The sequence below is a fragment of the Acyrthosiphon pisum genome, chromosome A1 (genome assembly GCF_005508785.2).
Source record: "Acyrthosiphon pisum isolate AL4f chromosome A1, pea_aphid_22Mar2018_4r6ur, whole genome shotgun sequence".
Taxonomy (NCBI): domain Eukaryota; kingdom Metazoa; phylum Arthropoda; class Insecta; order Hemiptera; family Aphididae; genus Acyrthosiphon; species Acyrthosiphon pisum.
The window spans coordinates 80,455,774-80,481,585 of NC_042494.1; the positions used below are offsets into that span (position 1 = coordinate 80,455,774).

The following is a 25,812-nucleotide window of genomic DNA, read 5'->3' on the forward strand; positions in this document are numbered from 1 at the left end:
TGTACATAAATTTAATAAAATTTACAACAGCTATAGTTTATTTTTAATTTGAAGTTTAATTAAATTTTGTATTGTTATACCTAACAAATTATATTTTAAAATAAAAAACAACGAATAATATTTTACAAAATTAGGTTTGGTAAAATATACTTTAATATTATTAAATAGTTGTTCAATTTACTTGTCTTATGGTCATTATTATAGTCAACACGATTGGTCCAAACTTAGAAATAGTTTTATATATGAATAGTTGCCCACATGCAGAGCTTACAGACAAAACTATACAATCAGTTAAAAATGCTGGATACTAAAATAGAAAATGTGTTACTTTTTTTGTGCATACAATAATTAAAATCAATGTCAATAAAACACCTCTTTAATAAATTCATATGTTTTTTTGAATGAGCCCACTTGATACAGTGGTATAGTTGTAAGAAGTGATGATAATAATGAATTAGCAAACACCATTTGCATAGAAGTAACTTGGTATTGTGTGAACATTTTCCCTTGCCATGTTGATGTGAAGCTGTCTGTTGCTAAGTATCCTACAAGCAAGATAACTCCGGCTGCACAAGTTGTGATGTCTAAAGAAAAAAAAATTATGGATTATACATTCAAAATGTTCATATGAATAAGGTAATCCCAATTAAAAATCAAAAACGATTACAGTATTTACCAGAATGTTTGTTTTCTGTAAAAAATTGAAAAATAGCCATACCAATCCAAATTCCTATTGCTGTGACATACTCGTAGTATTCGTACTTTTTACCAGACATTAATTTTCCCATTAACATAACTGGGATAATTTTACAAGTTTTTGCTAATACCTTGATAATATTTAGAATATAAAATGGTATAGTAAATATCCTTAAGATAAGTTCTGCATACCTGTGTAGGAAAACTGACATATTTGAGTGACTCATATTGACACCAAGAACTTATAATGTTGGAAACAGTACAATAGCTGTATTTATATAAAGGTGGTGATTTCTTGGATCGTATGCCCTCGTTCATAAATAAAACTACACCAGATAAAACCGTAGATAAACCTCTATTCAAAAACACCAACATTTGAGAATCACGGAATTTTGATGCTTCAGTTATACCATAGGACTAATCAAAAAAACAAATAATTATAGAAGAAAATTTAATCAATTATGATTACCTTAAATTATTATTAATAATGCTTCAATTACCTCAGACATCATTTTTTCTTGAATTACACCCCAAATTAAATAAGATACTTGCAAGCCTCCAAAACAGTATACAAAGGTTATTACATCTTTTCTAAAATTAGCTGGTCCATTGTAACTGGGCGATAAAGGTTGTTCTGTTTCTAAGTCATGCTTATCTCCAAACAATGTTTTTAACAATTTACTTGTTAAGCGGTTATCTGTTTTGAATTAAAAGAGTAATTACAATTTTAACTTAAATTCTTTAAATAATTAGAGCATGAAATTAATTTTAACAATCGATTTAATACTTTACCTCCCAAATCTTGTTTTTTTGAAAATTTGTAAAGCCAATATCCAGGGATTAATATTAAGCAATATCCAAGACTATTGTTAATAAAAGTACTTAAAGAAGATATGTTTTGATTATAATTTGATAATGCTGGTAATACATTTTGTAAAACAATTATTGCAATAATAGATACCAAAATGGAAAACCTAAAAATAATATATAATTTATAAAATTAATATATAGGTCGTAAATTTAAGTTAACTCTAACCATTAAAACATACCACATAACTTATTTTATTCAAATATATATAATATTAATAGTTACAAGAAAGTAAGCTTTTAAACATAGGTAGATTAATAAATTGTATTGATATACAAATTATCAAAAATTAAAATAAATAGTTAAGTTTAGGTTTTATTTTTATTTTATTAACTATAGAATATTTTACATAAATAACTTTTTACAATATCCATCATAGGTTAAGACAAAATCTAATTTTTTAGACAGTCAAACAAAAAAAAAATTTAATAAAAGCAAAAAAATTAGTAACTTTTATCTAGGTAAATACTTGGTTTTCAGTGCAGTACACACTTAGTTAAGCTAATTAATATAAATACACAACTATCTTTTCATCAAATACGTACCATAATTTTAAACATGAAAGAAATGCCATTGCATATGTCATATTTTTATTGGAGAAAACAAAAAAATGTACTTATTGGTGAATTATCAATTTTCTTCATACAACAATTAACGATTTTAACTGTCAACATTATTGAATTTTTAAACATTTTAAATTGTGTGTATAAAGAGAATTGAAAAAAGTTTTACAATAATAAATTAGATAAATATCAAATCAAGTTTTTATTTAAGCAAATGTCAAGTAAATTTTTTAAAATCGAAAAGAATGAGACATTCTGTGATTTGAATGTTTAATCGATGCTATTATTATATATTAACTAATTAATTATATTATATTACAATTTACAATAATATTACAGATATTATTATTGTTCTATGATATTAGCACAAAATATTCTGTGACAATGCTATGGTGTCTATGCTATAATATATTGATAAGGACAATGTGTAATCAGGGCGGCATTGATAATAATTAATGTTTTACCCACAGATAATATAAAATATTAATTTTATATCTGTGTGTCTACTGTCTACCACGATTTAAGAATTTAAGATATAACCACGGACCAGTGCCGACAGTGCCGTAACTAGAGTCAAAAACCCAGGTACAAACAAAATGCATAATATGGGCCCCTCTTTCTTGAGATACATAAAAAAGTCGGACTGACTTCATACCATAGGAATTTTTACTCCTTAGATAGGATAGTATTTGTGGATGTATTGAATTTATTTACAATAAAATATAATAATAACAATTTTAGTTTTTGTGTAACACTAATTATTACTATTGTTATATAATAATATACCTGTTACAAATTTTATAATATTTAAGTATTAAAAAACATTTTCTTCCGAGCTTTAGCATTTGCGAAATCAGTAATAATCTTTTCAATATTTATTTCATCAGTATGACCTCTTTCAATACATAATACTGATAAATATTACTTACAAATCTGAAGTCACATCAGGATATCTGACTTACAGTTGAATAAAATCAAGGATTAATAATTTTTCCAATATTTAGATAAACAATTCTAAGTAAAACGTATCATGCTTTTACAATTTGCTATATGAAATTGAACACAAGATAATTATACAGTTATTATGAATCAAATTAAAAAAAAGAATTGACGTCCATCCGCTAAGGGCCCTTCGCCCCTGCAAGCCCCAGTGCTGTGCATCGCCTGCACCTGTGATTTTTACGGCACTGCCACGGACCAATGTGTATTGATACACAATACACCTTGCCACAGACTAAAATCTTAGTCTGCGGATATATCATAAATCGTGACGTTAACTAACTCACAGATATTGAGATATATACTATTATTGATGGGCGGAGCGAAGTGGTACGGGGTTACCCCGCAAAATGTTTATCTACTACTCCGCTTGCCAAAACTTTAAATACTTATAACTCATAAACTACTCGTCCTAAATTTGATTTTTATGTATCAAAATACTTAGAAAAATATTCTGCTTTGGAATATGGAATTAAAACTATGCTGTCATTCAAAAAAGTAAAACACTTAAAAATATATAAGGATAAAAAATATTTAATAATATTATTTTTTATTAAAACTTGTTTTTTAACAACTTGAAACTATGTAAAAAAAAAAATTTTCAAAAACATTAATACTTTTTGAAATAATGAGTGTTTCATGATAAAAGAATCACCTTTTATAGTTATATAAATATATAAAACATTTTACACTAATTGGTAAATTGTTTTGTTAGCTACAAATAAACCTTCCATCATTGTAATTATATATTAAATCTTAATTCGTATATTTATAAAGAATTCCCCAAATGTAGAAAAACTACTTTAATTATCATTGTTATTAATTTAATAATAATTTACTTTATACTAACAAAAATCACTTGTTTCTTAATTTAAATAGTGTATTTTTATGAGGCATTATCAAGTTAATAACCAAATAAATGATAAATATAACACAGACGCATCATTTCAAAACTAACTCCAAACATTATCAGGTTGAGCTATTGATCTTACAATTTATATTCATGAGCCAACTGTGGTAGAAAATCCTATACACTGTATTTTTTAGCATAGGTATTTGTAGCTTTTTATATAATGTTAACATGTTATGCAATAATTTTTCATAACCTTTTTTTTTCAGCAAAATATAATACTATTCACAAAATTTTATTTTACATGCATAATCTTTGAAATGTTTTATTAATAAAAACAAACTAAAATATATTATTTATTATTTTTAACTTTATTTTATACACAGAGTATACGGTAAACCTATTACAATATATAAATCTAATATTCACAATGAGCATATTGTGTGCAATATTGTAATATGTGATATGACTTGACAGTTGACATACATAAAAGAAAACAATCCAGTAAATGGTGATAGTGTGATACTATATAATATGTTTGGTCTATATTATTATTTCTTAACCTGGACGTTGTTAAAATATTTAACATGTATGTAACAACTAGCAGGACACAGGGGGTAATATATTATAATATATTGTTTTAAATTAAAAGTCAGATAAGATTTTATTTTTATTTTTCGTTTATTGTACTTCTAAGGATGACATGAGGTCTAAATACTTTTGTAAGATTGTGTAGCTGATAAGCTACTTCAACCGGTTTAATTTAAATCTGGGTTACATGTTGAGAAAAAATATGCCTCAAGTATGCCTCAATGTATAATTTCATAAAGAAGTCATGAGTGATGTTTATAATTTATACTGTTGGTTATTTAAATTTAAAAAATATAATCTTGAAAAATAAACACAGATTAAAATATAATAACTAGAATAAATATGTACTTAATATTTGTGTATTTGATAAAGGATGTCAATTATCACTATGGTTCTATTTATTTTTATTTATCGCAATGTTGATGAACTGCATTGAGATTGCAATGCACAAATTTCATCTTTAAATTTATTTATGGTTTCTCTTAATTTTTTTAGACGTTCTTTGTACATAACCGTATGTTCTTGTACTCTTTTTCTAGATTTTATCATTTTTTCCACTGTGGTCTTCTTTATGCGTTCATCTAAAAAAAGATGTTAAAATGTTAAAATGTATAAAAAATTAAGGTACAATTGATAACAAGAGTACATACAATGTAGATTTTTTTCATCAATTGGAGGATTTTTACTCAATGTATCATTTAGTATAAATTTCATGAAAGTTGATGGATCTTGAAAAATAATTTCCTCATAAAATTCTGACAAAACTGGTTTTTCACTTAGTTCAGAGTCTTGTCCATTGCTGTACAACTTAAGTACATGATAAAGTGTAACCTATAAATTAAATAATTTCAATTTTTAAACAAAAGATTTCAATAAAAAAAAAAAAAACTAATTTTGAAACCATATATTGTTGTAAAATATAAGTAAAAAGAAAATATTTGGAACTCACGTCATATGTTATCTACATGAACAATGTATTTACCGAAACTGTTTGTTGGTGTTATATTATGTTATCTACAATCTTTCACCCCTTAATATGTAGATGTCTATCATCTAAGCATTTCTACATCAAAGAATTGTTTGGAAAGGTTCTTGGAAACATTGCATGAACTGTGAGGACCACCACTCTTCCATCAACTGCCGTTGCAATAAGTTGGTTGAACCACGTGTCTTATGGCGTAGGTATTTGACTTTGACATGTCTCCATGAAGATTTTATTTGTTGAGAATTTGCCCCTGTTTCCGGATCAATGAAATAAAGCTGGTGACTTACAGTTCCATGCATATGTCTGTGGCCACTTAAGTCACTTAAGTTCCTCCATTTCTCCAAGTGAATTGTGAACCCACTTTTTACTTCACGTTTAATAATAGGAAGTAACCAGGGCCGTGGAGAGAAATCAAAGGCCCCAGGGACAAACTAATCTAGGCCATATTAAAAATAAGACCTGCTGGGCTACGGGCCCTCTCGTAGGGCCTGGAAGTAACGGAGCTCTAACAGTACAGTCCGAACACCCATGGACTCTGTACTCGTGATCCATAATTTTAAAAGATACTCAACACTAAAGTCGAATGTGTAAAGTGTAGGCTGTGGAGTATATTACTTATGTTTATAATTGTACGTTAATTATACCAGCAATGTCAGTCTCTGTACAACATAGATATCAGTATATTAACCAAAACGTAGATAACATACGACGGGAGTCCTAAATATTTTAATAGAAATCACTATAATAAACATAAATTATTAAATAATAGTTATGTACAAGTTTAATTTAACAAGAGCATCTTATATAAAAAACTTTTTAAATTATTATATTTTTCATTTAATTTAAAAATACATTAATTCAACTATTCAAGTATCCAATTCTGATACTAAATATAAGTATTGTCAATTAAAATCAAAAGTAGATATTGGTTTATAGTAAAATATGAAGAAAAACAATACAATAACATAAAAAATTATGAATCGTATGCAATTCAAAACTTTCTAAATTAAAATGTATACTTTTTTAAATAAAGAATGTTCATTATTAGAATAAAATGTGTATAAAATATGCTATTATCCATAAATTCAACTACATACTAGAAACTTTTAAATAGATACATAATTTTTGCTAAATAGGTAAGATAATGAATGAGTTTTCATAATTAATCTCCAAGTAAAAAAGTAATATAGTCAAGTTATAGAGAATACCATATATTAAATACATGTTTTTATATTATGAATTTTTATTACTGGTCTTTCACTTGTATCTTGAAAAAATATCTTGATTACTAATTCAAATTCGCCCCAGCCAGTTTCAGAGACCTCAAATGGAGGTTTCTGCACCACTCGAGTTGGACTTTCATAGCTGTCATGCAATTTAAAATGAACTTTTTTGACCCAGGTGCCAATGTCTTCATTTACATAAGGCCTTACATATACACACCATTTGTGAGTATGACCATCTTCATGTCGTTTTTGGCCAAAATATTTAGCAGTGTTTCCATATATAATTGGTTTAACAATAGAAGTTCCCTAAAAACAGATAAAAAATCATATTTGAAGTATCTTATACAAAAAACCATAAGTAATCTTACCTTTACTCTAGTCAAATCATTATTCGCCATTTTTAAAGTTTAAGGATGTGTGAATTATTCACAATATTTAATGTAAAATCATTATTTTATATTTACACGGGTATGAGACACGTAAGTCTACAACTAAAATATTCCTTATAAATTATAATTACCTATTAATATTAATTATAAACGGTTTAAAAATGTAAAAAAATAACTTTATATTATTTGAATACAATTTTATCTTATCAGTAGACCGTATATACAAACTATAAACAACGATCTGTTACCTCCTAATCTTTAGAAACCATGTTACTGGTATATCATGGTAAAAATAATATGATATGAGCATTTTTAAATTTTTGGAGAATGGATTAGAAGTTAGTAACATTTTTGGATAGAACTGATTACGATTTAAGGTCTATGACCGTGCGGTGGACTGTGGTACTGTCGTACTGATTCAATTCTATATGTTCAGACTTTCAGAGTTCTCGAGACCCGAAGATTAAATATGTTAGGGCTGTTCTTACAATGTCCTGTTTAAAGGCCAAATTTATCAATGGCGTTTGTAAGAACGGCTCTTAAACATTTTAAATAATTTTAATAAGTTTTAATGTCGAATATGTATTGTTGAATAATGATACGATTATCGATTACACCGCAGCAGCTGTTGTATAAACCATGAATTAAAATATTCGTATATTAATTCAAGCTGTAAATTATAGTCTACCATACCATAATATACAACTTTTAGTCTGTCGTAGACTGGAGTTTTATTCATTACTAAATAGATCTATTTAGTATTTAGTCATGGTTTTATTACTCTGTCTCTCTGATCAGTGATCGTGATAATATTTAATCTAATTTATTATCTAGGTACTTGTTATCTACTTTTTTTAGAAATACCTACCTACTATATTAAAATACCATTAATATTACTAGTATTACCTATATAGTTTATATTATAGCATATTGGTGTATTCTAAATGTTTAATAGTTACAATCATAATAGGTAGTAGGTAGTAGGTACTAGCAGTGGCGTACCCTCCCCTATAAAGTGTATTATTTTTATACCATATCTGTAAAAAACTTAGTTTAATTTATACTTAACCCCCTTTTTCTCATCAAATACATAATCTTGGCAACGCTACTGGGTACAAGGTAGACATAACTATAAATTGGCAAATACTAACCAACATATTATAAATAAATCTGCTTCAAAATATGAAAGTATAATTAAAATATTGGTATCAATGCTTAAAAGTTTATAGCAATCAAAAAAATACAAATGACATAACAATGAGTGTTTTATGTAAAAAATCACTGTATATTTTATTCAGCTAGACTATAAATTGTGTATTAGAGATAGTAGATAGGTAGTTAGGTATAAGTAGATCTATAGGTAGAACGTTTTAGTTCAAATTTTGACAAAATTGAATAAATACATTTTTTAACGATTTTCCCTAAAACGTTTTTAATTATTTAATTGTAATTCAAAAAAGGACAGGTAAGTGATAGTCGCTGCTGTATAGTAGGTTACAATTGGCGGATGACTGTACTGGACGGTTTTAACTGTTAAATTTAAATTCAATGATATATAATAAGATCATTGTATACGAAAAACGACATTGAGACCTGTGAATACCACGGTTTGTCAACCTAGGATATTTTCAGTGATCGGACTTTTCTAGATAATTTATTTACTAATCTAAATAAATTCATCTAGATACATTTTTTATTGATAAACATCGCGAAATTGTACTACATTTTTAAATATTTATACAGATTCTCAAACAAAGTTTTTGGTTTATAAATAATGTAATTATTTTTATTTATATCATTATTATTATTATGTTCCTAGTGCCCAACTAAAATATGCTAAAATTTATAACCATTTAAAAAATAATTGTATCTGTTTTTTTATCTAGATAAAAAAGTATTTATCTTTATCTTTATCTATATAAATATGAGTTAAGTTATCTTTTATCTCTATCTAGATACATTTAAGTTGCATCATTATTCAACATTATTCTATTCTGTGGTTGCATTATCTTTATCTTTATCTAGATAAAAAAAATACTTATCTAATCCGAACACTGGATATTTTATATTATCTAAGTTGCATTATTATTATTTGTTTATTATCATATTTGTATATAATAATATTATAATACTTTAGAAGTTTCAAGTACCCACGAATAATATTTTTTAAATATAACACAAAACTAAAGTCGGTCTTTTTCGTTTAAATATCTAATTTTGTCCAAATTTGAACATAAAATAACTATAAAAAAAACTGTGTTTTTATATATTTTAGATTTATTGGTTACAGAATAACCTACTTACGTTGAACATTGTTTTAAACTATAATAATTAACGCTCATAAAAATATTATTTTAAGTTTTCGGTAGAAAATTCACCGGTGTAAATTATTTTAAGTTAAAAATGCATAAAAATGTTTCTATTTTAATCTAAGATTTGAAAATTTAACACAAAATTACTCATGTTTGTCTAACTTTACCAAAAAAATTAGAAAATTTCTACTGGAAAGTCAAATTAAATTATGAATGTTTTAATTATAATTAATTAATAATGAGTGTTTGAATTCAAATTTTAATAACATTGAATGCAGAATGATACCTATTTACTCCATTGTAGCGATTTTCTTATTTAGTTGAATTTCAAAAACAAATAATTGTAGATACTTGAAATTTATATCATATGTTTATTTTATCAATTCCTGTACACTTGATAAAATATTCAAATTATTTTGAGTCGTTTTGAGCTATTTATGGACATTTTCCATTCCAATTTTTTTAGTTTTTTATTTAACAGATGTCAATAAAATTTTATTTTTTGGGTCAAAAAGCGTGAAAATTTAATACAAAGCTCATAATTTATTGTTACATACCAGTTGAAAAATATTAAAAATACATAGGCACAGTTTTTTTTATATGCATTTAAAGTTTAAAATTTGACAAAATTTATCAAATTTAAAAATTATTTTATTGCTAAAAATTTATAAAATTTTCAACTTTTATAGCTAAGGATTGAAAATTTAAAACAAAGTTTTTTTTATTGCTACCTATTTTATGTTGAAATTTGAACGAAATAGGATATTTAAACGAAGAAGAATGATTTCAATTGTGCCTTTTATTTAAAAAATATTATTCGTGGGTATAGGAAGGTACTTGAAACTTCTAAAGTAAGTATAATATTATTACATACAAGTGTGATAATAAACAAATAATAATAATTCAATTTAACCAGCTATCGTATTAATAATAACAATATAGTTAATATAATAGAATATCTTGGACTGACAAACCGTCTCTGCTCGAATTCGTTTATTCGATTATACGTACCTATATATAAACCTTAGGTTACAAAGTTATGTACTTACCTGCTACCTACCTAAAATGTTTAACGTACCTACAAATAAAATCATAAATTGTCAATCGATTAAAAAATAATGGAAAAATTTGTATAGTTTAAGTATATTTTAATATGTGTTTAACAATATATTATGTAATATTATATTATAACCTATAAAGTTATACCTATGTTAGTACTTAGTATACTGTATAGATTTAAATTATTGATAAATATTATTACAAAATACAAAAGACAAAACATAGCTTAACCAAAAAAGAATTATTGCTAATTTAATATAATATTGCTATTAATACAATAACACTTATGTAGTTATGTATATTGATTATAGGTATGTACCTATTAAATATTTACAAACCACAAATGAGGTACCGTATAGTGACTAAAGTGAGTTGTGTCAACTAGTATGATAGTATATTATATAGGTAATCCAGCAATATTTATATATTAATTTATTTTTCAATCTTTATAGGAATAACGCCACATAGAAAGATGACAGAAAAACCTCCAGTCGTACGCTGCTTCGGCTTTTCGAATCATTAAATCAGGATTCATACTTAGTGGCAGCGTGGAAACGAAAAGATCGACCGCTTCTGCTGAATACCCAAAGCTCGCCAATACGTCTACTTTGCATAGGGTTTTCAGTCCATCCAATCGACATTGTTCATTAAACGTGCTCCCTACGTACTCTAAACGAGCCACAGCCGTCTGAAAGCACTCCTGCCGTTCCTCCCACAATTCTCTAGTCACGCCGTCCCAACGACGATTATATTCCTCGTCTGTCATCGACGTTTCAGTGATTATTTTTTTCCCGTTAATTCTGATGGTTTTATTTCCAATTTGTTTTGATTTGTCGTAATCTGATGCCATGACTGGTAGATCAGTATCTGATAAACTTTTCCTAATTTGGCCCAAAAATTTCAGATTTTTGTTCTTGCTTATAATCTCAGTGTCCATTTTATGTATTTTACCATCGATGGTTGGGTTCGATATACATTGGTAATTATTCATTCGGATACTATCTATGCTATTTCGTTCTGTAGTCCGTTTAACTAATGTACGCATATCCATAGTACTTTTTGTTTTGTTGAGCAATTTTAAAAACTTATTTTTTTTTAGCTTTCCCATTTCACTGAAATTGTCGTTTATTTCGACAAATTTGGAATTATTGTCATCATAGTCATCCGTCACTTTAAAATCGTGATAATTTATTTCAGAAAACCTGTACTTAATAGGATCTTCCGAAGGATTGCACATTTTAATTTTAGAAGACTTCCTTTGTCTAATATCTTCTAAACAATTCAATAAACTCTGCCACGTATGCAATTTGTGATTGATAAATTTTGTGTAATCGTCCAAAATTTGGGTATCAAATTCATTTTGATTTCCTCGAAAAGCGTTTTTGAAAAAATATTTAAATTTGTTTGACGATCCAAATTTAGTCGATTGCTCATTTATTCCCATACTTGAGAACAATTTATCCTTCTCGTTTAATGATTCAACAAGTTTTCGAACTTTTTGTTCCATTTCTTTTGCTTCAAAATCTAGTGAATATGTATTGCAATCATTTATTTTATCACAGTTTACTTTATCAGAATATTCATTTTCTTTGATATTTCCATCTTTAATATCTATATCTGGATTATATTTTTTAACTTTATCAACTGAGTCCAACCATTTTTTATACTTCCACAAGTCTTCTAAAGTGCATGATGTATAACCATCAAAAATTAATGGTTGTACTTTTTTAGATGGTTTGACATGTTTGCTCGTATTTTTGTAGAAAGAAAATTTTTTCAATTTTTTTTTAGTTCTTGTATTTATTCTGTTGTCAAGAATTGTTGAACTATTTTCATTAGTGTTCCCATCTGCATTAGTATTTATAGCTTTAGAAAATTCTTGAATACCTGGGTCATCTTCATATTTATTTATTAAAGAATTATCATTAATCTCAGCGCATTCTTCGTTTTGAACTTTGTCGGAAATAATAACATTGTCAATAGTGGCTTTTGATTCAAATTTAATGACATTTCTGTGATAGCTATCGGCAAATAAAGACGACGGTGTTTGTAGCTCACTTACTGAATCAGACGGTAAACTATTGTTTACTTTGACTTGTGTTTCGTTTACTTCCCAAAATTCAAAACATAACTGTATAAGTTCTTTTTGATAATTCTCCCAACCATCTGTAGACAAAAGCTGTGAATTGTTTAATTTAACTTTATTATCTTTATCTGAACCAAGCGGAATTAAACTACATGTTGGTGTGTTATCCGTTATATTATTGTCAATTGGGGGGGTGCCATTGTGCGAAATAATCATTCTTGTACCGAAGTTATCCATACTTAAATTAAATTAAGTTTTTATCTAGAAAATGGTCAAATAAATATCATTAAATGACTGATCGTATATTAAAACGTGTATCTTTATTAAAATAATAAATCATTATTGTATGGTGGAATCAATATTTTTGTTAGGTACCTTACTTATTTTGTGCTATTGAGAATGATTTCAGTGTACTTTTTCTTCCTACTTAATAATTTTTTTTTCAATAAACTTTTTTCAATGTTTGCCTTTGAATAATCCGTAAAGTATACCCAGTTTTTGTCTATTTCCCAATTATTATAATCCGATTTACTGCATCTCTTTTTTTTTAATGTTTTGGTTAACTCATTTGACGTTTGTAGATGTTCCTTAAAATAACTTGTGTTTAATTTTAAGATTTTATTTTCTGGTGCAAATGATGTTTCAAATTGTTTGATTTTTTCATTTAAGTTATCTTTATTTATATTATTGTTATTATTATTTAAGCCCTCGGGATTGTCAGATTCAAGTTTATTTGTTATCTGTATTCTCTTTGATACTATATCTTTATTCAGATTATTAAATTTGTTAACAATTTCAGTGTTACTACGAGGTTTGTCTACAATGTTTGGATATTGTGTTCTCTTTATTGGATTATCACTAAATGATTCAAATTTTTTGATTTTTTCCAGAAAATTGTATTTTATATTGTTTGGTGGTATATTATCTGTTACTAATATTGATGATACGTCAATATTGTTTATTTTATTTCCATAATTTATCGAATTTTCCAAAGAATTTTCTAAAATCAACCGTCTTCGAATTAATTGTTTGGTTAATTGTGGGTCCATTTCCAACTATTGTAATTAATACAATGTTTATTGTGACAATGTCCCTGTACCATTATCTGAAACAGAATTAATAATAGGTAATCTATTAATTATTTTGATAATTGCTAAATAGTAAATATATTGACGTATGTACATCCTGTGTAGGTAGGTATATATAATATAATATGGTATAGAAATATAAATATAAAACTAAGTCAAGGATAAAAATCCTATACCCTCTACTAAACAACACCTCAACCGGTTTAGTCCTGTAAATGAAATGCCCCCTATATTGGCCAAAGTTGGTATATTTATCATTTTTGAAAAAAAAAAAAACAAAAAAAACTGTTATTTTTCTGTTTTAAACAAAATAAATTGTTTGAGTTTTAAACAATATATTTAAAATAACTTAATTTTAATTTAATATGTACTTTACTTATATGCCAATATGCCGTGTACTATACTCCGGCCCACGAGAGTCCATACGTAAACCACGTATCGATATAGTAATACGCGACGTCTGTTTTCTCCCACCATGAAGCCATTCCCACTATTCGGCAACGTGCCGATGCGCAGTGACGGACGCGTTTTTACGTATGAACTCTCGTGGGCCGGAGTATAGTATAATATTTTTTACTGCTTATGTATTAGGTACTTATTTTAAATCTTAAAAGTATTTTAAATGTATTTTAAATATTTTCTGAATGTATATTTTATGTAGACATTATATTATGTATATATTAACTATTAAGTAAAAACATTTTAAATTTAGTGATTTATTCAATAAAGTTAAAATTAAAATTAAAACTAATTGATATAATTATTTAATAATTTAACTTTTTTTCTGAAGGATACCTATCTATTATTATTTATTATCAATAATAAACAAAAAAAAACACAATACTCACTTGGATTTTACACTGTTTTTTAAACATATGTTTTATTCGTTTTAAACAATGAACAAAATGTTTATAACAATTGTTTTAAATTCAATTTTAAAAACAAGTTGTTTAAAACATTGTGTTTAAAAAATAACACACCTGATACTGGCATATATAGGTCCGTCAATAATAAGACCACTACCACAGACAATATACTTTCATATAGTCTGTGCCAGCACTACTAACCATGGGCGTTCTCACGGGTGGAATATGGAGGATAGATCCCCCCCAAGGATCTTTATTTTCTTACATATTAGTAATACACGTTTTGCCTACTTTTGATATGTGTTTGTGTTTTAAATAATGACTAGTTTGCTAAAACGCCTATGCTACTAACTTAAGCCACTTAAGTGACGGGGATCAAGGGGATCAAGGGGATCAATCCCCCCATAGGCGATATAGGCTCTATATAATATGCAAACATTTTCGGAGTCCTAACTTAAAGCCTCTAGCTTTAAAAACGGGGCTACTGGATAAAATCATACCCCCCCCCCCTCCCATGATAAAAACCTAAATACGCCACTGAGTCTTAAGCATACCCAGTACCTATGGCAGTATGGGCTTTAGCTCTACCAACAAAAATTTAAAATTACTAACTCTATGAAACAAATTTCTAGGTATTGGTTTATGTGAAACAAACAACTGCACAACGACACAAGTTATTACCCTACCTGTCAAAATGGATATTGAACCAAAAAAATGCTCCAACAATAACTGAATAACCCAAATACAACCAAAGTAGCAAGTAGCTCTTTAGCTATTACAAAATTGGTGAAAAAACATTAAAGCTTAGACTAAAATCTTCCTTACCACAAAACATCTTCCTAGAAGACCAACCGGATCATTAACTATAGAACAATTTTTTTACACATTGTATTTATTGTATATATACATAGGTACAACTTTGTTATACAACAAAAATGTGTGGGTATGTAAGTAACTTGAAACAATATGAATTATTTATTATTTGTAAAAAAAAATAATTAACCAATAATAACACATTTTAATGAGTAAAGCAAAATTAATAAAAAGTTCATTACAAAAATAAAATTATTTGGAGGTAGGTATCTTTATTCCAATATAAACAGTCGGTGTCCCGCGACGATTTAACTATTAAGATATCTCCTGAAAATACATTTATCATAAATCTGTTTTTTTATTAGACTCACAGAGGCAACGACTACGCATATACTTAATTTTTAATTTAGATAAATTTTTTGGTAAAAAAGTAAAAATATAATTTTTATTCTTGAAACAATTGAAGATAGTATATATAGAAGATAACCTAACCTACTGTGGAGGCCTAGGGTGCCTGGGTGGTCATTGCAAATTGCAATTTTTGAAAGGCGGCTGTCATCCGAGTTTTAAGTTAGAAGGATTAAAACTTTTTTTTTTTTGAATTGTCGTTTATGTAGGTATCATTATAATTACTATTTACTTATAAAATATGTTCGACAAAATTAGGTATAAAACAGACGACGACGGTGTGGTATGTAGCTGTTAGATATTATTGTTGTATTATTTTTGATTTGTAGCTATAGGTGGTGTGATCCTATCATCCTAGGCTGTAGATGAATAATATTTCTGTTAAATAACTGCAATATTACTGTAGATTATTAATTGTAAATAGACAATTCAGACTTCAGAATCCAGACATTTTGCACCCCAATGTAAAAATACGATTACTAAAAAAATTCTCCTCTACATATTTTATAATAGGTATTTTTACTGCAAACAACTTCAATAAGCCGTATTACTCGAATTACGAAACCATGTTTTTATGCCATATTTTGATCACTAATGCGCCCTCTTTGGGAACTATCATTTCTAGATGCATATTAAAACGCTGATGGCTATATCCCAGACAACATTTTGTAATGATAATATTATTCGTTATTATAATGTTATAATAATATTATTAAACAAAAAATTACTCTCTGGGATAGTGCTATTAATAAATTAGTTCTTTTAATTTCAAACAGCATAATTCATTAGTATTATTTAATATAATATTACATTATTTTATCTCTATTATTTAAATTATTTAAATTTTTAAATTTTTTATAATTCACGAGGAAACAAAATTCCGAACACAAAAATACTGGCACTCGGAGCAGTTGTAGCCAATACCCTCCCCCTCCCCCTAAATGCGGCCCTGTAAATAGGCAATGAGCTAAATTCTATAGTTGGTGCACCAAAAGTACCATCAATGTAGAAAAAAGTAAAAAAATACTTGTTATCTATTATTTTATAGCGTAGCCCCCTTCTTATTTAGTTTTAAATTTTAGTGAGCACCATTATTGAAAATATAGATAATATTAAACAAATTAATTATACTGCATCAATAGCTAATAAGTACCTATTAGTGTTTAATTTTACACTATTTTTACACTATTTTACACCTATAGGTAGTTGGTGCCTAAATACTTTGAAAAAAAAAACAAACAACAAAATATATCAAATATGAAATAGGTAAATACCTACGTTGTAAATACAGGTAGATCGTTTTGACACACTTTAGGTAACTACTGTAAAAATACCACACTGCAAACCAAAATTATAAAATTATTGTATTGTACATTATAGTACCTATCATGACGTATTATCAGTCGAAAACAAATTTGCGATTGATAAATACTAAATAGTAGTCGAAACGAGAAATCGAATACTACGGTCGAAACGCCGCGCCGGTCAAAAACTGTTTGAGCATACGGATTTTTAAATTGGTAGTAAATATATCCGCTTTCGACCAAATTTTGATCGAAAACCCTTTTCGATTGATTTTAGAATAGTCCCCCCCAGTTTGGGGGGCATGGGGGCGGGGCAAAAGTACAAAAAGTTCCAAAATTGGCTAAACACAGTGTAAAACAAAGGAAAACTGTGGTGTTTGGAGGGGGGGGGGTGGCTCACTCAGTAATAAGAAACATATTGTAATATGAATATCTACCAACGATCAATATTTACCACCCTCACTCACTTTACCATACTATATAGGTACTGATTAGTAATTTATACTATTTAATTATTAAATTATTTAGCTAAACAGGAACCAATATAGGTAGGTATAGATTATCTACTTATTATGATTAGTAATACAACATGTGACATAACATACAGTCATGTGTCGTAATCGTAAATGGTAATCTCATAGCCCGTAGGACATAGATAAAACAAACATTCAAGGTTCAGAACATAGAAAAAGATAAGAAAAAAGTTCAGAATCTCTGTTTATTGGTAGGTTTTTCGTGAATCAACTATATAAAAACTATAATATACATAATAACATAATAAGTTAATACAAAACAGGTGGTAGGATAATATGTATATTTAGATAACAGATAATATTTTAGTATGTATATACGGATATACCTTAGACTTATTGTTTTTGACATATAACACCGGGCGCGGACTGGCTGGGACGCTGGAATGCTACAGCATCCCTTGCCCTAAAATGTATTTGCCTGATATTATTTATTATATATTTAAAGACTCTAGACACCTAATGAAAAGCAGATCGTTACCAACTTATGATTATTAGTAATCTATAATATTATACAATTTTGATTAAAAGTTTGTTGTAACTTGGTACTTATTTATATTTTTAACGTACATTCAATATTTTTTTAAAACAAAATAAAATATATTAATATTTTATGAATAATCTACATGTTTTAAATTTGCCCTTAACAATATTAATAATGATTCTCATCCCTTACGGATCACATCAAATTTCACGATACAATAAATAAAAATATTAACCTAAATATCAGGTTGAAATCCAATCTCGATATTGACGAAGCAGTCAACAATTTCACAACTCTAATTCAATCGGCAGCCTGGACTGCCATAAAACCTGCTAAAACTGTTAATTCAAACAATATATTAAACTCTAATTTAAATTACCCAATAATACCAGAAGAAATTCGAAGTTTAATTGTGCAAAAACGCAGAGCAAGAGCAAGATACCACCTCTCTCGTCTTCCTTCACACAAATCCGCCTATAACAAACTTGCTAATTCCTTGAAAAAATCCTTACAAAACATAAAGCCAATGCTTTCGAGCAAAAATTGCACAACCTTTCTGTCGCTAACTGTTCCCTTTGGAGAGAAACTAAACAGCTTTTAAAATATAAATCTCCCTCAACTCCTCTTAAAAAAGCAGACAATACACTAGATATTAGTGACGCAGAAAAAGCAGAAGTATTCAAAACGCATTTATCAAATATTTTTCAACCTCATACACCACACCAAACGAGGTCAAAAATATAATTTTTAAACACTCGAATAAAAAATCTCCCGGTTTTGACCTTATAACAGCTGAGGTTGTAAAATGTCTACCTAAAAAGGCAATAGTCCTTTTGACTTATATATTTAACGCAATATTTCGTCTATCATATTTCCCTCTTATGTGGAAATGTTCGCACATCGTCATGTTTATAAAGCCAAACAAACCTCCAGACGCTCCAAACTCATATATACTTATAAGCCTCTTACCATTTTTCTCAAAAATTTGCGAAAGGCTTATTCTTCAACGACTATCTCCACATGTTATCTCAAATAACATTCTTCCTTCATCTCAATTAGGATTTCGCGCTAAACACAACACAATTCATCAAGTACACCGCCTGGTTGATACTATATCAACCTCGCTGGAACGTAAACAATACTGTTCCTGTGTTTTTTTAGATATCTCACAGGCATTCGATCGGGTATGGCACGATGGCTTACTTTTTAAACTTCGCAATTTTCTTCCTCCTTCCCTGTTTCTCCTAACTAAATCCTACCTTACCGATCGATACTTTCAAATCCGCATCGGAACCTGTACTTCACAAATGGCTATGATAAATGCAGGCGTACCCCAAGGTGGTATTCTATCTCCATTATTGTTTAACATCTATATGCCTCCGATCAACCCGTCACGGAAAACATCATTGTTGCTGATTACGCTGATGACAAAGTTTTAATTTCATTTCATGAAAATCCCCTAATAGCCTCTGGTAATCTACAAACTCATCTTAATCTTATTTCATCTTGGTACACCAAATGGAGAATAAAACTGAATCATGCTAAGTCAATTCATACCACCTTCACCTTGAAATATAGCCTCTGTCTTCCAGTTTCCTTGGATAACATACCTATACCCGCTTCCGATATAGTTAAATATTTGGGCCTTACCTTCGACAAAAGATTGACCTGGAATCCACACATCCGATCCAAAAGATTAATTTTAAACTCTCGTTCTCGTATGCTCAAAACCTTGTTATCAAAAAATAAATGCACAAGCTTAAAAAATAAACTGCTAATTTACAAAGCATTTTTAAAACCTATCTGGACTTATGGTCTACAACTCTGGGGTGCAGCTAAGAAATCGAATCTTAATAAAATTCAATCTTATCAGAATATCACTCTAGGTCAACTTGCCAACGCTCCACTAAACATTTCTAATTTAACACTCCACAACGATCTACATGTTAAAACGATTGAAGAGGAATCTGTTTTATATTACAAGCGATTCTTCTCACGTCTAGCAAACCATAATAACCCTCTAATCAGCAACCTAAATATCTTAACACTTCCCGATAATCCTCGCCATCGACTGAAAAGGAGATGGTGTAGAGATCTTTTACTATAATCTTTTACTTAATCACTCACTATTTCTCTCTCTCTAAAAATAAAAAAAAAAAAACTATTCATTTTCCTTCCAAATCTCCCATCACGCAAAGAGTCACTAGTGGGTGACTTCTTAATTCAAGTATACCATGTTTTGCTGTCACTTTTCTCTTATACTTATTATGCTATAAAGTATAGATTGTATAAATATTATAAAAATAAAAAAAATAAAAAAAAATATTAATTATTTGCCCTTTAAATTGTGTAGAATCCCGTGCCCTATTTTACCAGTCCGCGCCTTTACAACATATCATGACGTATAAATAATATTATGTTCATATTTATATTTATATTTTTATATCTATATTTTATATAATTAACAATTAATTATTATTTGCATTATAATATATTATTATATTTTGTCATAGGTACATTACTAATTAGGAGTAGAGTACATGTAGTACGTGTTCACATTTATATTTATATTTCTGGGATTTTTTTCCGCCAACTGTTTTTAGTACCTACAGTGGCGTAATTGGGGTGTCGCAAGTGTCGCACTTGCAACACCAAACAATTTTCAGGTGTTGCAAAGGTATCGTTTTGCAACACCAAAAAATATACAAGTTCGTAATACCCCCCTTCGCACCATTCACCGTATTTAATACAATATAAATATAATTAATAATACTAATACTACCTCACGGTAGCATATTATCAACGGTTGATACCACTGAATTCAAATAATTGTTATAATCGAGAAATCATAGTTGCAGTGTTATTGCACGTTTTTCATTGTTGTGTTATCGTCATACGATAGTGAATTTTGAATAGTGATAGCAATTAGCAACTGACAATATTAGTAACAACCTCAGCCACTCCGCAGATATTTATTATTTAATATATTTTCTATGCTGTATTGCTGTGCAGTCGCAACTCTTTAAGACTTAAGTCATAATAATGAGTTCAAAACCAATGGCGTTTAATAAAAGAGGAGGACAGAAGATCACAGATTTTTTGTCAAAAAGATCCAAGTCTAGTACTGGTAAGTAATTACAGAGGATATATTCAATATTGAACACCAAAAACGATAATGTTAATAGTTTATTCACACACATGATATTAACATAATTTTGTAGAAGAAACTGATCCAACTAATCCAAATATTATAAATTCAAATACAAATGTAGTTCAGAAAGAAGTTACAGAATCTGATGGTCAATCAAATGTCAAAGAATGTAAGCTTTTTACTAATTTAATTGGTTTATTTATGTATATTATGTATAATGTATGTACTATGTAGTATGTGTATTTTGAATTAATTTTCATTGTATTTTGTTTATTTTAATTGATTAAACAATAATATTTCTAGTACTTATGCGAGGGGTAAACACCTTGAGGGTAATCAGTGTACAAGGTGATGGTAATCATAGGGGTAATCATGGGTAATCATAGGTAATCATAGGTAATCTTTGTAGTGAATCATGGGTAATCATAGGTATAATCATTGAAATCAGTAATCTGGTGTACAAAACTTCTGTCAGGTATTTACCCCTCGTACCTATGTATAGTAGGTACATTTTATTATTTTAATCAAGAAGTACAGTTTAATAATATTTTATATTACTCATGGTTGCCGTTGTTACCTACACGTGAAAAGCAATCATCTAAGAAGTAAGTATCTACATTTTTTTTTTTTTAATTTGTGTTATTATAAATTAAAATTGTATTTATTGTTATTGTTAGTATATCGCTTACTGCTTCAGTGTCACTGTGTTAATTATGATTTTATATTTAAGTTTAAACATTTCATTTAATTTAAATTATTTTGCTTGTTTGCTGATTGATAGAATTGTTACTATATTTTAAAATTATTTTTTAATAATATTATTTATAATTACAGTGTCTGGTGAATTAAAAGATCGAGATCCTGCATTGAATGTTAATGCATACAATCTGATTGCTAATAACTTTGGCCCATACCAGCCTAAAGATATTCAGTTTCCACGAGTAAATGGTAGTTCTAGATCATTCAGGCAAGATTGGTATATTAAACATGAGTGGCTAGAGTACAGTCCAATCAACGATGCAGCCTTCTGTTTTTATTGTCGATGCTTTCCACCATCTAATAAATATAATGAATTAGCTTATACATTACATGGTTTCAAAACATGGTCTAGAGCGACAAAATCATTTAAAGATCATGAAAATAGTGCCTCTCACAAAGAAGCTAGTGTTAAAGTGAGTGGATTTCGTTCAAGTAAAAAAGTTGGGAATATTGCATCAAATGTAAGTACTTATTATAAACAAACTGTTCAGAAAAACAGAGAGTACTTGACATTAGTTTTGGATAGTTTGTTGTTTTGTTGTCGCCAGGGCATAGCTATACGTGGCCATAATGAAAGTGAGGATTCATTAAATAAGGGTAATTTTCTTCAAGAACGATTAAGTAATCTTGGTACATTACAAATTGAAAAAAAAAGAAATATCAATATAGAAGAAGTCATTGATGAATTCAACAATAATTCCTCTGTGAATAGCCGAAAATTAAGTTTAAAATAAAAATATTGTAAATTATAATATAAATAAATAATGACACTTGTTGAATATACTTATTTATTTAATTTTAATGTTTGTTTTTTTTTTTTTTTTTTGCAACACCAAAAATGTTAACCAAATTACGCCACTGAGTACCTATACATATTATATTATGTATTTATTAACAGCTCGTATTAAAATATCGAATCACTATTGGCTACAAATAACATATGTAAAAAAATAATAGCGTCGAAGAAAAAAATATTTCTAATAATATATAATATTTAAATAAATAATATAATCTATAGGGATAGGTTTTTTTTTTTTTTTTTTTTTTTTAAATTTTAGAACCATCAGCTTAAACTATTACAGTTCGACAATTACATACAATAGGGATAGGTTACAGTTAGATTTTAGCCTTTAGGCATAATACTTGTGCTTATATTGATAAACCTACAGTTATTGAATTAATCAAAGACATGGTTGTTATAAAAATTAAATATCGATGCCCAATAGAAAGTGTTATAAGTTTATACTTTATACTCACATAATTAGACCAATGATGTTTTGATAATTGAAGAAATTTTCATTAGGTAGGTACCTACCTAATTGAAATATTGAATAACTGCGTTTGATGTATTTCAGTAGTGATAATAACGTAGGCACTTTTTATTATACTAATTTTATTTTAGCAAAAAAAAAATAATAGGACTTCGTAGAAACATCGTCCGAAAGTATATTTTTATGTACTAATTTAGATTTTATTGCTTAAAACACTTAACAATTTTAAAAAAACAATATAAAACACTAGTCACTACGTTTGAGAAATATCAATGCATTAATAAGGATTATTGACTAAAACAATTCATTTTGAACAATTGAAACATTGGTAGGTTAGGTATCAACATTCGTACCTATAGCTGGCTATAGATTAACTATAAATTATAACTTATAGGTAAGCCACAATGTGTAAATGTGTAATGCTTGAACATAATTCATAACACGTTTATTTATGCCGATAATAGTTTAGGTATACATGTAATGTTATATAGCATGTATACCTATACCTAGGTGGTACGTGTATTGTTTATTTATTGATTCTATATATTCCACAATAATTGTATAAACCATCTTAATTTATTTAATCATTGTTGTCTTTGTTATTATAGTTTGTGTTCTATGCTATTTAATCGTAACACTAATATAAATATTAAATATTTTGCGATTACGAATTAGTAATTACAATAGAACTTTCCAGTTTTTATAATGTACATTTTATTTGTAACGCGTTGCACCGTTGCCTATGTACCTATGTGTTCTAAAATGTAACGGCTGCTATTTCATACTTTAATTATTATTTATTACACAACTATACGAGTAGGTACCTATTCGTATACCTACGAAAGATTTTAAATTTTCATCCAACTACTATATATAGTTACCTACATATTTTACAATTTTAAGTTTTAATAAAAGTTCAACATATTATCTAAATCTTAATAAATTTTTCTGTAATTAATGCCATTCGGCTTTGAACAAAATACGTTTAATATATTGTGCAACAATAACAGATATTATAGTTAAATTATTTAGGTATAGCGTACAGACGTACCTACATAAATACATTTTCGTTAGCTTGTCACAATGCACATCATTACTTCAGTCCAAATAAACGTTCATTTTCGGCGAAATTAGGCTGATTTACCAGTGGATAGAAAAAACATAAATCTTAGTACTTAATTAGTATTGATATTATATATAAGAATTAAGAATACCGCAGATGCTGATTGCTGAGACGCTGAGTCGTTGTTATAAACGTAGAGCGTCCATATACAACCATCTATCAATACTAAAGTGAAACGAAGACCTTGCGCCTGACAGCTAATTTTTCGACCTAACCTCGTTTATAAATTATTGGCCAGTAATCGCTGGCCGAATGGGCAATATTTAAACAGCATAATACCTACCCTTCCCTGCAATACGCAGGAATCAGTTGGGTTAGGATAACCAGTAGGTAATTATAATTATTTATAATATCCACTTACCTACTATTAATTATTAATAATTAAGACAACTGTCTTCGTTCTTGAGTCTTGACAGCCATTGGTGGAAATCGGAGGGGGTTTGGATGTGTGGGATCGAAACCCCGAATCAAATTGATGTTAAAAATGTTAGCCCCTTGAAATTTTAATGGATTTCTACCTATATATATGTAGACAGGTGACGTTATTTTAGTATTTTAGTTATTTTAAGGAAATAGGTACCATACTGGAACAAGTGATTTTGTGTTTTATATTCATGCATGACTTTTCACATGTGAATAAAGTTTGCATCTGTGAAAATATTAAATGATCCGGTCTTGAATTTGGTTTTTAATATTTTATACCTAAATCTAAAACACCTCGACATTTAAAACTCTATTTTCAAAAAATAATCTGTAAATAATAAACATAAAATAATATTAAATAGCGTAGGTAGTAGGTACACAAAATACTAAATAAATGTATATTATGTTCTTTCCTGTTCTATAAAATATTATATCTATGGGTGCAAAGTATAGTAAGAATCTGATGGACCAAAACATAGTCATAGTGATATTTTTTTAGAAGGGGGGCGGGGTAAGCTTACATTTTTATTCGGAATATAATTTATAACATAGTAAAAATATTTCCATCTCTCATATTATCTAATTTTAAAAAGTCGCAGAGTGGCCATTTTTCCACTTTTTGGACGCCTATGGATTGAAGTCCTCCATATATATCGACAACAGACCTCCACTCATTTTCGCTAATGAACGTGAATAAGTATGAAGAGTTTTGTTTGAATAAAATATTAAGTGTTCTTTATATGAATATTTATATATTCTGAACAGTGAACACTTCTATGATGAAGTATTGAAATCGTATTCTGAATACAAAAAAAATATTCTTTATAAGACTGGTGTAACAGGTGTACCTATCATCGCATATGGCGTGTATTACTTAATCAAATAATCGTCAAATACGAGTATGCGTGATGCTTCCCATTAGGCAGCTGTTGCTATAGGCTTCTTAATAATGAGAGCGAATAAGAGGC

General features: G+C 28.2%; 4 protein-coding genes across 5 annotated transcripts; 1 reads left to right on the forward strand and 3 right to left on the reverse strand.

The window, feature by feature from the left end:
- Positions 1-139: 139 nt before the first annotated feature.
- On the reverse strand, positions 140-2,298 carry LOC103307971 (adenosine 3'-phospho 5'-phosphosulfate transporter 1). The gene is made up of 7 exons (XM_016800974.2): positions 2,110-2,298; positions 1,489-1,670; positions 1,197-1,393; positions 889-1,113; positions 677-827; positions 373-584; positions 140-307 (listed from the first exon to the last, which is right to left on the reverse strand). The coding sequence occupies exons 1-7, from the start codon at positions 2,148-2,150 to the stop codon at positions 173-175; spliced, it is 1,143 nt and encodes a 380-aa protein (XP_016656463.1). The 5' UTR covers positions 2,151-2,298; the 3' UTR covers positions 140-172.
- A 2,340-nt stretch (positions 2,299-4,638) lies between these two features.
- LOC100166035 (YEATS domain containing 4-like) lies at positions 4,639-7,355 on the reverse strand. The gene is made up of 4 exons (NM_001162216.2): positions 7,147-7,355; positions 6,803-7,084; positions 5,218-5,398; positions 4,639-5,148 (listed from the first exon to the last, which is right to left on the reverse strand). Exons 1-4 carry the CDS (start codon positions 7,174-7,176, stop codon positions 4,976-4,978), a joined length of 666 nt encoding a protein of 221 aa, NP_001155688.1. The 5' UTR covers positions 7,177-7,355; the 3' UTR covers positions 4,639-4,975.
- Positions 7,356-10,898: 3,543 nt separating this feature from the next.
- LOC100573794 lies at positions 10,899-24,758 on the reverse strand. 2 transcript variants are annotated; one of them, XM_003241565.4, is made up of 3 exons: positions 23,285-23,743; positions 13,000-13,729; positions 10,899-12,885 (listed from the first exon to the last, which is right to left on the reverse strand). In XM_003241565.4, exon 3 carries the CDS (start codon positions 12,859-12,861, stop codon positions 10,978-10,980), a length of 1,884 nt encoding a protein of 627 aa, XP_003241613.1. In that variant the 5' UTR covers positions 12,862-12,885; positions 13,000-13,729; positions 23,285-23,743; the 3' UTR covers positions 10,899-10,977. The 2 variants fall into 2 exon arrangements, with proteins under 2 accessions (XP_003241613.1, XP_029343462.1); XM_029487602.1 differs by lacking the exon at positions 23,285-23,743 and adding an exon at positions 24,350-24,758 and having other exon boundaries at positions 10,899-13,729.
- Positions 21,641-22,761, forward strand: LOC103307972 (zinc finger MYM-type protein 1-like). The gene is made up of 2 exons (XM_029486270.1): positions 21,641-21,644; positions 22,103-22,761. The coding sequence occupies exons 1-2, from the start codon at positions 21,641-21,643 to the stop codon at positions 22,759-22,761; spliced, it is 663 nt and encodes a 220-aa protein (XP_029342130.1).
- Positions 24,759-25,812: the final 1,054 nt, after the last annotated feature.

What these genes read in the sequence shown, in the direction of transcription:
- LOC100166035 (NM_001162216.2), bottom strand. Translation starts at nt 7,176, where the DNA reads ATGGCGAATAATGATTTGACTAGAGTAAAG. An exon ending in ATGATTTGACTAGAGTAAAG is followed by an intron (nt 7,085 to 7,146) that starts GTAAGATTACTT and finishes ATCTGTTTTTAG; the next exon opens with GGAACTTCTATTGTTAAACC. An exon ending in AAGATACAAGTGAAAGACCA is followed by an intron (nt 5,399 to 6,802) that starts GTAATAAAAATT and finishes TTTAATTTATAG; the next exon opens with GTTACACTTTATCATGTACT.
- LOC103307971 (XM_016800974.2), bottom strand. Translation starts at nt 2,150, where the DNA reads ATGACATATGCAATGGCATTTCTTTCATGTTTAAAATTATG. An exon ending in AAAAAAACAAGATTTGGGAG is followed by an intron (nt 1,394 to 1,488) that starts GTAAAGTATTAA and finishes AATTCAAAACAG; the next exon opens with ATAACCGCTTAACAAGTAAA. An exon ending in TACAGAAAACAAACATTCTG is followed by an intron (nt 585 to 676) that starts GTAAATACTGTA and finishes TTTTTTCTTTAG; the next exon opens with ACATCACAACTTGTGCAGCC.
- LOC100573794 (XM_029487602.1), bottom strand. Translation starts at nt 12,861, where the DNA reads ATGGATAACTTCGGTACAAGAATGATTATTTCGCACAATGGCACCCCC.